The following is an 11,245-nucleotide window of genomic DNA, read 5'->3' as shown; positions in this document are numbered from 1 at the left end:
TGAAGCATCTGGATATGGGCACCCCAAAAACGGGCACCCCGGCATGGGGCATCCGGATATGGGCGCTCCAATAGGGACAACCCAAAACGGACATCTGGATATGGGCACCTCAAAACGGGCACCCCGGCATGGAGCATCTGGATATGGGCACCCCAAAACGCGCACCCCGGCGTGAAGCATCTGGATATGGGAACCCCAAAAAGGGCATCCTGGCATGAGGCATCTGAGTATGGGACCCCAATAGAGGCACCCCGGCATGGGGCATCTCGATATGGGCACCCCAATAGGGACACCCCAAACCGGACATCTGGATATGGGCACCCCAAAAACGGGCACCCCGGCATGGGGCATCTGGATATAGGAACCCCAAAAAGGGCATCCTGGCATGGGGCACCTGGATATAGGACTCCAATAGGGGTACCCCAAAACGGGCATCTGGATATGGGCGCCCCAATAGGGACATCCCAAAACGGACATCTGGATATGAGCACCCCAAAAACGGGCACCCCGGCATGGAGCATCTGGATATGGGAACCCCAAAAAGGGCATCTTGGCATGAGGCATCTGGGTATGGGACCCCAATAGAGGCACCCCGGCATGGAGCATCTGGATATGGGAACCCCAATAGGGACAACCCAAAACCGACATCTGGATATGGGCACCCCAAAAACGGGCACCCCGGCATGGAGCATCTGGATATGGGCACCCCGGCATGGGGCATCCGGATATGGGCACTCTAATAGGAGCACCCCAAAACGCGCACCCTGGCATGAAGCATCTGGATATGGGAACCCCAAAAAGGGACATCTTGGCATGAGGCATCTGGGTATGGGACCCTAATAAAGGCACCCCGGCATGGGGCATCTGGATATGGGCACCACACCCAATAGAGGCACCCCAAAAAGGGCATCCTGGCATGGGGCACCTGGATATGGGACTCCAATAGGGGCACCCCAAAACTGGCATCTGGATATGGGCGCCCTAATAGGAGCATCCCAAAACGGACATCTGTATATGGGCACCCCAAAAACGGGCACCCCGGCATGGGGCATCTGGATATGGGCGCCCCAATAGGGACAACCCAAAACGGACATCTGGATATGGGCACCCCAAAACGTGCACCCTGGCATGAAGCATCTGGATATGGGAACCCCAAAAAGGGCATCTTGGCATGAGGCATCTGGGTATGGGACCCTAATAAAGGCACCCCGGCATGGGGCATCTGGATATGGGCACCCCAATAGGGACACCCCAAAACGGACATCTGGATATGGGCACCCCACCCAATAGAGGCACCCCAAAAAGGGCATCCTGGCATGGGGCACCTGGATATGGGACTCCAATAGGGGTACCCCAAAACGGGCATCTGGATACGGGCACCCTAATAGGGGCACCCCATAAAGGGCATCAGGATATGGGCATCCCAATAGGGGTACCCCAAAAAGGGCATCAGGATATGGGCATCCCTATAGGAGCACCCCAAAATGGGCACCCTGGTATGGAGCATCTGGATATGGGGCATCCCAATAGGGGCACCCCAAAATGGGCACCCCAGCATGGGATACCTGGATATGGACACTCCAAAATGGGCATCCTGGCATGGTGCATCTGGATATGAGCACCCCAATAGGGGCACCCCAAAATGGGCACCCCGGCATGGAGCATCTGGATATGAGCACCCCAATAGGGGCACCCCATCACGGGCACCCCGGTAAAGACATTCCAATACAGACATGCCAGTATGAGCACCCCAATATGGACACTGGGGCATGGGGCACTCCAGAGTGATGCACCCCAAAAGTGGCACCCCAAAATGGGCATCCTATCGTGGACACCTTGGTATGGGGACTGCAACATGAGGCAGCTCAATATGAGCACTCCAGAAGGGGCACCCCAAAATGGGCATCATGTCACAGACACCTCAGTTTGGGGACTGCAACATGGGGCACCCCAATATGGGCACCCCAAAACGTGTACCCCAGTATTGCCACCTGGGGACAGGGCACCCTGGCTCAGTCACCCCAGCCTGAGTGGACACCCCAAAAAGGGCATCCTGGCATGGGGCTCCTGGCAAGGACACCCCAATATGGGCAGTGGGCATGGGGCACCCCAATGTAAGTAACCCAAAAGGGGCATCCCAAAATGGGCATCATGTCACAGACACCTCAATTTGGGGACTGCAACATGGGCCACCCCAATATGGGCACCCCAAAACGCATACCCCAGTATTGCCACCTGGGGACAGGGCACCCTGGCTCAGTCACCCCAGCCTGAGTGTCCCATAAAGGACACCCCAAAAAGGGGAATCCTGTCACAGACACCACAGCATGGGTACTGCAACATGGGCACCCCAATATGGGCACCCTGGCTCAGTCACCCCAGCCTGAGTGGACACCCCAAAAAGGGCATCTTGGCATGGGGCTCCTGGCAAGAACACCCCAATATGGGCACCTGGGCATGGGGCACCCCAATGTAAGCACCCCAAAAGGGGCACCCCTAAACGGGCATCCTGTCACAGACACCTCAGCATGGGTACTGCAACATGGGCACCCCAATATGGGCACTCTGGCTCAGTCACCCCATCCTGAGTGCCCCATAAAGGACACCCCAAAAAGGGCATCCTGGCATGGGGTTCCTGGCAAGGACACTTCAACACAGGTACCCCAATATGGGCACCCAGGCATGGGGCACCCCAATGTAAGCACCCCAAAAGGGGCACCCCTAAACGGGCATCCTGTCACAGACATCTCAGCTTGGGGACTGCAACATGGGGCACCCCAATATGGGCACCCCAAAACGTGTACCCCAGTATTGTCACCTGGGGACAGGGAACCCTGGCTCAGTCACCCCAGCCTGAGTGGACACCCCAAAAAGGGCATCCTGGCATGGGGCTCCTGGCAAGGACACCCCAATATGGGCATTGGGCATGGGGCACCCCAATGTAAGTACCCCAAAAGGGGCACCTCAAAATGGGCATCATGTTACAGACACCTCAGCATGGGTACTGCAACATGGGCACCCCAAAACGTGTACCCCAGTATTGCCACATGGGGACAGGGAACCCTGGCTCAGTCACCCCATCCTGAGTGCCCCATAAAGGACACCCCAAAAAGGGGAATCCTGTCACAGACACCTCAGCATGGGTACTGCAACATGGGCACCCCAATATGGGCACTCTGGCTCAGTCACCCCATCCTGAGTGCCCCATAAAGGACACCCCAAAAAGGGCATCCTGGCATGGGGCTCCTGGCAAGGACACCCCAATATGGGCACTGGGCATGGGGCACCCCAATGTAAGCACCCCAAAAAGGGCACCCCTAAATGGGCATCATGTCACAGACACCTCAGTTTGGGGACTGCAACATGGGGCACCCCAATATGGGCACCCCAGTATTGTCACCTGGGGACAGGGCACCCTGGCTCAGTCCCCCCAGTGCCCCATAAAGAACACCCCAAAAAGGGGATCCTGGCATGGGACTCCTGGCAAGGACACTCCAACACAGGCACCCCAATATGGGCACCCAGGCATGGGACACCCCAAAAGGAGCACTGCAAAATGGACATCCTGTCCATGGACTCTTGGAGGCTGAACAGCCCCAATTTCATGTTTCTTTCCTTCAATTTAATGTGTCTTTCCTTGTGATTTACAAATCACAATTAACATAAATTGGGATTTTTAAAAATCCCAATTAACATAACCAAGTACATCCTCTTAACCATCATTGGGATGTGAAACCCACAGAGTGCTTTGAGTGCCAGGAATGGGGAGAAAGCTCTTGGAAGCATTGCCACGGGGGAAAACCAAAAAAAAACCCAAAAAAGCAGCTCAGATTCGGTTCCATTGGGGATGTGATGGCCGGGATTGTGTTTTGTGCGACTCAGCAGAGCTCTCCCAAGGCACAGCATTCCTCAGGGATACTCTGTCAGCAGCTGGAGAGGGAAAATTCCTTCCCTGGGAATGCTGCCTGTGTAAGTGCAACAGGGAAAACAGGAGGTGGCGTAATCTATTAAAAAAATAATAAAAAATATCTGAGCTGCAAAAGCCAGGAAAGACAAAAGCTGGGAAAGACAAAAGCTGGGGATTTTAAGATTTAGGTATCAACAATGGCAGCAATTAGGTTTAAAGCATTGCTCTTAATTAAAGGTGATCATAAGGGGATTCCAAACCTTCAGCATTCACAGGAAGAAGAGTGAAAAAGTCAATTGTGTCCCAAATATAATTCTTTAGGCTGAACTAAGGCTGCCTCAGGAGGAGAAATCCTTGGAAATTCAGTCGGGAGGGATCAAGCATTGAGTTCAAATCCCTCTGTAGATGTTCCCCACACCTCAGGGTGCTGCATCTCCCGGCCTGGGCTTCCCTGCCTGGGGCTGTGAGGGTGTCACAAAGTGACAGTGTGACAGTGTGACAGTGGCTGAGCTCCACTGCAGAGGGCTGGGTTAACACAAGGGATTTTCACAAGGTTTTTGGGGACCCCCTCAGAGAGCAGCCCAGTCCGAGGCAGGGGACAGTATGGGGACAGTGTGGGGACAGTGTGGGGACAGTGTGGGGACAGTGTGGGGACAGTGACAGCACAGTGGGCACAGCCAGCCCTTCCCAGCCGCAGCCTCAGCCTGGCAGCTGGATGTTCTCCATACCATGAGGACTCCAGCAAACACAACTCTTCCCTTTGACTTCTTCCCTTCAAAAGGGGAAACCTCCTGCACCGGAGCTGTTTGCAGCTGTTTCTGAATAAAACCAACACAACCCCCGAGCTGGGCTCCTCTCTCTGCCCCTGGGCCAACACAAACAGCCTGCAAAGCCCAGGCTGAGGGCAGAGAACAAAGGGAAAAACGCTGGGAGCAAGAGAAATCCTTTTCCTTCCCCCGTTGTGCAGAATCCCAGGTGGATCTTGGCAAGGTCATGTCTCCTTTTTGTTTGCAAGCTCCTTTCTCTTTAGTTCCCTCCTTTCCCTGATGCTGGAACCCCGCTCTGGAGATGAAGGTGGGGTGGGAAAGCAGATCCTGTACATTTTGTTTACCCTCTCCTGGTCCCTGTCACGCCCACCTGCAGCGGGGACATGGCACCCATGGGCAGGGGCTCGTTCAGGGGTGTTGGGCACATGGGTAGAGGACAAACTGTGGTCACAGGGACACCAAACCACTGCCCACTCTGTGCCCACATGTGTGGGGACACCCACAAAGTTCCACACATCACATCATGTCGGCTGTCACAGCTGTCCCACACTGACACTCTCACCTGGGGCAGTGGGTGATGGTGTTTAGCGGGTGCTCGCGTGTGGCAGCCTGTGGAGCTGCATCCCCAGTAAAAAATTACCCAAAATTTGGTTCTATTGGCTGTGCAGCCAATGCTGACACCCACGGGCAGAGGGGAGAGGTGGAGCTCTGCCGGCCCCATTCTGTGGGATCCCCACCCCATGGAGGGACCTGCAGGTCCCCCATCCCTATGAAGGTACCCCTGACCCCATTGGGGGGACTCTCAGCCCCAGAAAGGACCTGCAGCCCCATGGAGGGATCCCCATCCCTATGGAGGGTTCTGCAGCCCCATAGAGTAACTCCTGGCCCCATGCAGGAACTCTCAGCCTCAGAAAGGACCCTCAGGACCACAAAGGGACCCTCATCCTCACGGACGGACCTGCAGCCCCATGGAGGGATCCCCATCCCTATGAAGGTACCCCTGACCCCATGGGGGGACTCAGCCCCAGAAAGGACCTGCAGCCCCACAGAGGGATTCCCACCCCTATGAGGGTACCCCAGACCCCACAGGGGGACTCTCAGCCCCAGAAAGGACCTGCAGACTCAAGGAGGTGTCACCATCCCTATGGAGGGTTCCCCAGGCCCACGGAGTGACCCTCAGCCCCATGCAGGAACTCTCAGCCTCAGAAAGGACCTGTAGGCCCACAAAGGGACCCCCATCCCCATAGAGGGACCCCCATCTCCTACAACCATCCCTTGTCCCCATGGAGGGATCCCGCCCCCACCGGAGGACCTCCATCCCCACGGAAGGACCCCATCCCCATGGAGGGACCCCTATCCCCATGAAGGACCCCCAGCCTCACGGAGGGAGCCCCATGCCCATGGAGAGATCCCCATGCTCACGGAGGGAGCCCCATCCCCATGGAGGAACCCCTATCCCCATGGAAGCAGCCCCATTCCCATGGAGGGACCCTCATCCCCCCGTAAGGACCGCGGTCCCCATGCGCGTCCCCGGCGCGCGCGCCCGCGCTGCCACGTGGGACGGGCGGGAGCTCCCGGGGGGCGTGACCGGCACAGAGGCGTGGTCAGAGGGGGGCGTGGCCCGGGTGGGGGCGTGGCCAGCGCAGGGACAGTGACAGCCGTGGCAGCAGTGACGCGGCTGTCGCGGGGCGTGGAGGGGAGATGAACCCCAGAATAATTCAAGTCTAAGGGACAGCACTGGGCCAACAGCTCCCACCTTCTTGCTCCGGCAGGGCTGTCCCAGAGCACAGGGCACAGGATTGTGTCCAAATGGTTCTGGAATGTCCCCAGTGAGGGAGACCCCACACTTTCCCTGGGCAGCCTGTTCACTGCTTGGTCGCCTGCACAGCAAAGTTCTGCTCACGTCCAAGTGGATGTTCCTGGGCATCCAGGAACATCCCTGCCCGTTCCTGCCCGTTCCTCTGGTTCCACTGCTGGGCCCCACGGGGCAGAGGCCGGGTCCTGCTCTGAGCCTCCGTCAGGCACACAGGGCTGAGGGCTCCTCTCAGCTGGGTCTGCTATGGAGGCTGAACAGCCCGAGCCCCTCGTACGAGAGATGCTCCAGTCCCTCCATCATGTCCTTCATCAACCCCCACGAGCCCATCCCAGGAGTTCCACGTCTCGCTGATCCCGAAGAGCCCAGAGCTGGACACAGCATCCCAGCTGAGCCCCAGCAGGGCTGAGGAAGGGCCAGGAGCAGCTGCCATGTTCTACCACCGATGCTCCTCCTAACATAGCCCGGGATCCCATGGCCTCTTGGCCTCTAGTTCAGGTCCAGCAGTTCATTAAATATTCAGTGTTTGCTCCAGGCGGTTCCAGGGTTGGGGTTTTCTTTCGTGAATTTGTTGTTTCCAATGTTGTTTCCATCCCATGGGATGAAAGGGGCAGGATGCCCCTCCCGGGCCTGCACCCTCCTGAGGGGAGAGTGGGCGGGGCCTACACGAGTTAGTGGGCGTGGCTTCGCTGAAGAGGCGGGACGGGACGGGCTCGGGGCGTGCTCAGACCCGAGGGGCGTGGTCTGAGCGGGGTAGGCGGGGCTGGAGAGCGGCAATGAGATCGTGAAAAAGGCGTGGCCAGAGAGGGGCAGGGGCGGGGTCAGAGGGCGTGTGCAGACACTTGGAGGCGTGTCCAAGGTGATTGGGGCGTGGCTGGAGAGCGGCGAGGGCCATTCCAGGGGCGTGGCCAGACGGAGGCGTGCCCCGGACGGAGTGGGCGGGGCTGGAGAGCGGCACAGCGGATCGCGTTGGTCCGGGGGCGTGGCCGGTCTGTCGGGGCGTGGCCATTATGGGGGCGTGGCCGAGCCCTCAGCTGACCGGCCGCCATTTTGTCGGTGCCGGATCCCCAGCGCCGCCTGGAGCTGTGCCCGCGGCCGGGGTCGCCCGTGCCGGCCCGTCCGCCAGGGCAGCTCCGCCCGTGCCCTCCCGCTCCCCTCGGCATGTGAGCGCCCCGGCACCGCTGCTCTCACCCGGCTCGAGCGGCAGTAGCACCGCGGCGGCCCCCCCGGCCGGGCCCGGCCCCTCAGCCCGGCGCAGGCCCCGCCGCCGCCGCCGCCATGGCGCTGAAGATGGTGAAGGGCAGCATCGACCGTATGTTTGACAAGAACCTGCAGGACCTGGTGCGCGGCATCCGCAATCACAAGGAGGATGAGGTGAGGGGAGCCTTCCGCGCGCTCCGGCCCGGGGATGTCACCGCTGGGGCCGGGGCTGGAAAGGGAATGTTGGTTTGGGAAGGGGGAAGCGGAGTCAGAACGAGGAAGGTGACGCTGGGGTGTGGGGCAGGAGGGACAGGCTGGGTGAGAGCAGGAGAGTTAATAAGGGAGGGTCATGCTTGGTGCTCATCTTTCCATTCAGTGTCTTGTGGTGTTGAGATCTGTGATATCCATATGGAGATATATATAAATATATATATATACACGCAAATGTATACGTGATTATTACAGAGAAATAATGTAGAGGAATTCCTTCCTCTCCAGCTCTTCAGTCACGTGCTGTAGTCAGCCAGGTATTCTTCATCCTGAAGCTGTTATACAGAAGTAAGCGCCTAATTCAGCTTTCAGACCATTCATGTTTAGTATCTCCTGACTAAAACGTCCTTCTCTCAGAGCTTTTCTGGGCAGCAATCAGTTCTCCGTGCTGGCCTGTTATCCACTCTTGTGTGAGAAGCACGTGATCAGGAAATTAGTATAGGTGAAATAATTAGTCATCAAGAACGTGTTATGTGAGACTCCACAGTGAAGTGTCACACGGTAATTGAGAAGTAACGGGCCCCAATGTCATTTATGTTCATCTTCAGCTAACTCCTGAAGCCTGAGAAGCTTTCCTAATATTGGTTTAGCAGCTGGGCTTTGCTGGTGTGTTGGGGGGTGGCTGTGGAGTCAGTATCAGCTATCAAAAGCTGCAGAGTTGTAAACATGTAACTAAATGGAGACCTTTACTAGGGAAACTGATCTTCCTTGCTGCTGCTATTGAACTGAAACAGAAAATTCAATTTCTAAAATCTCTGTGAAGCCCCTTGTGCACAGGACAGGGGGTTGTTTGGTAGTGAGCATACCTGGGAAATTTCTGTTTTTAACAGAATAGGCTGAGTTGGAAGGGACCCACCAGGATGACTGAATCCAACTTATTTCAGCATATGTTGAATTTATGGTATTGGTTTGGTGGCAGAGGAAGGCAGAACTGATGTTCAGTGCCCTGAAAAATGTGGGAAACACCATGAAATAGCAACAGCAAATTTGTCTGGAATTTATGAGCTTAGTGTTGTGCCAGAGCAGGACCTGGTGAGCAGTATTCTTATGGAGCCCCTCCAATGTGTTGTGCTGCTTTTAGTAAATCTGCTTTATTTCTTTGTGCGTAGGACAAAAAGTGTTTCATCAGCTGTCAAAGCCCTGAGAATCCCTCTGGTGAAGGTCCAGGCCTTTGTGGCACCAGTTCTTTGAGAAGAATTGAATGTTCTTTCTGAAATAATTTTGTGACACACAGCTTCATAAAGAGAATTAAGAACCACACTGAGTTTGTTCTAATCTGTGACAAGAAATGGTTAAAATGCATTGGTTTTGGTGCCCTTTGGAGTTAGGGAAAAACACTGCTTGGACAATTTTGTAGGAAGCTGTTTCTGGGGTTTGTGCACACTCTGGGATTCAGCGAGGTCAGAGCAATGTGTTGTCTCAGAACAGCTGGGCTGCAGCAGGATGGGATTTTAAACTCTTCTCTTTGGAGTACAAATGGTGAGATTTGGAAATAGATAACTACAGGGATAATTCCTTTTTATACCCTCACGAGCACAGCAAAAATTACAACCCAAACCAGGATGTGTTCAGCTGATTAAGACACTGCTCTGGTAAAACCTGTGTGTTTGGGAATCCTTCAGACATTTATCTCAATTCCAGAGCATGGCTGCAAACAGCACAGGACTGTGCCTTTTCCTGGCTCAGCTGAGAGAGCTGTAAAGCTGCTGTTGAGCTTTTGGGTGTGGATTCAGAGCTTCCCAGGCAGTGGCCAGGGACATTGGCTAATTTTCAGGTGATGTTACAAAATCAGAATGCTCTTTTAGAGGAACTAGCTGCAGAAATTCTTCCTCTTTTCCCTACAGTGTTTCCATTGTTCATTGTATCTGTTGAATGTTGCTCCAGTGCTGTAGTTCCACCAACGTCTGTGTGTCTCAAGATAAGTGTCTGAGCCTAAGACAGACACTCTATCCTGTTCAGAAAAGCTAATTTGTTTAAAACAAACAGTGTGCTTTAGTGGGGAGGATGTTGGCTGTTGGTCTTGGCTCAACAGGAGTTTCTCCAGGAAGAGTTGTCTCTGGGAAGGAGCTCCTGTGGTTGTTAAATAGCAATGATATGAGGAGAAATGAAGGCAAGCTTGTCGTTTGGACTTGTGATTTACTTGTGCTTTTTGCAGGAGGTTAGTTTATTTCCATGGCTTGGGTTTTGTGTTTTGGAATTTAATCACATGGAAAAATCTGCCATCACTTATTCCCTCATGTCTCTGGGCAGTCTCTCCTGGTAGATCTGAGATGGAAACTTTTATTCCTTTCCACTTCTTAGCAGGTACCCCATGAGCACATTCGGTATTTCACAGCCCACTGAGGCTGTGCCAGTGCCTGGCACCCCAGTTCTCTGTGGGTTTCTCACTGCAGCTCTTTGACAGCCCCACTGACTTGGTGGTGAGTCTGTGTTCTTTTCCTGCTCGGTGTGTTTGTGTTCTTCCTCTGAGCCTCAATCTCACACCCCGGGGTGTGTCCTGAGCTCCGGGCAGGCCACATCTCTTCATTGATGAGTTTTGTGCTCCTCAGCTCATTAGAGGAGCTGGGAGTGCTGGAGGCTGCCTGGCCCTGGAGCTCACAGCCCCTCTGAGCACGTTAATTCCCAGTCAGAGGCATTTCCATTGTGTGACCCGTTTTTTTTGAGTTTAAAACACTGGAACTGAAGGGATGGGTGCCGCTGAGGGTGTGAGGCAGGAGAGGGGGGAGGTGGTTAAGGCACTCCCTGCTCTGTGAGGCTGGAGGGGAGGTGGTTAAGGCAGTCCCTGCTCTGTGAGGCTGGAGGGGAGGTGGTTAAGGCAGTCCCTGCTCTGTGCCCCCTCCCTGTGCCCGTTTCTGCTGTGCTGGGGAGCGCTGGAGCTGCTGCTGGTGCTGCAGGGTCAGTGCTGTGTGCAGGGATGAGGTGGCAGAGCAGCTGAGCTCCCTCCCAGCTCTGACACGTTGTGTTTACTTTCCACCAGATGCTTTCGTTCCTGTGCTGTTTCCCAGCGCCGGTTCAAAGCCAGGCTTGATCCTACTGTGCTTTCCTGACTTTTCACTTCCAATACCTCATTCTCTCCCTTTCTTTTGGAAAAGGGATGCTTTTGCTAATGGAAGTGGTGTTTTTCAGCAGTTATTAGGTGGTTTTGTATTCCATGAAATAACTTCGCCTGCTTTGTGCCTACTGCTTCAAGAACTGCTCCACAGCATGCTCAGGAGAGGACTGCCTTGTACCATAGGCTATTAAATATACTGGATTTTTGCCAAGATAGCCCAAACTGATAAATTATAT

At 55.0% G+C, this 11,245-nt stretch overlaps 1 protein-coding gene across 2 annotated transcripts in view; it reads left to right on the top strand.

Moving 5' to 3' along the window:
• The first annotated feature begins 7,524 nt into the window (after window positions 1-7,524).
• AP3D1 (adaptor related protein complex 3 subunit delta 1) overlaps window positions 7,525-11,245 on the top strand; it is a 48,680-nt gene continuing 44,959 nt past the window's right edge. The window contains exon 1 of one of the 2 annotated variants that reach the window (XM_064734588.1): window positions 7,525-7,861. In XM_064734588.1, coding sequence (XP_064590658.1) covers window positions 7,766-7,861 — 96 coding nt within the window. In that variant the 5' untranslated portion in view covers window positions 7,525-7,765. The remainder of the gene's footprint in view (window positions 7,862-11,245) is intronic. The other variant, XM_064734589.1, reaches the window with a different exon arrangement.

This window comes from Zonotrichia leucophrys, chromosome 28 (assembly GCF_028769735.1).
Source record: "Zonotrichia leucophrys gambelii isolate GWCS_2022_RI chromosome 28, RI_Zleu_2.0, whole genome shotgun sequence".
NCBI lineage: Eukaryota > Metazoa > Chordata > Aves > Passeriformes > Passerellidae > Zonotrichia > Zonotrichia leucophrys.
The sequence above is the reverse complement of the archived record's forward strand: the minus strand, read 5'-3'. Positions and strand labels throughout refer to the sequence as shown.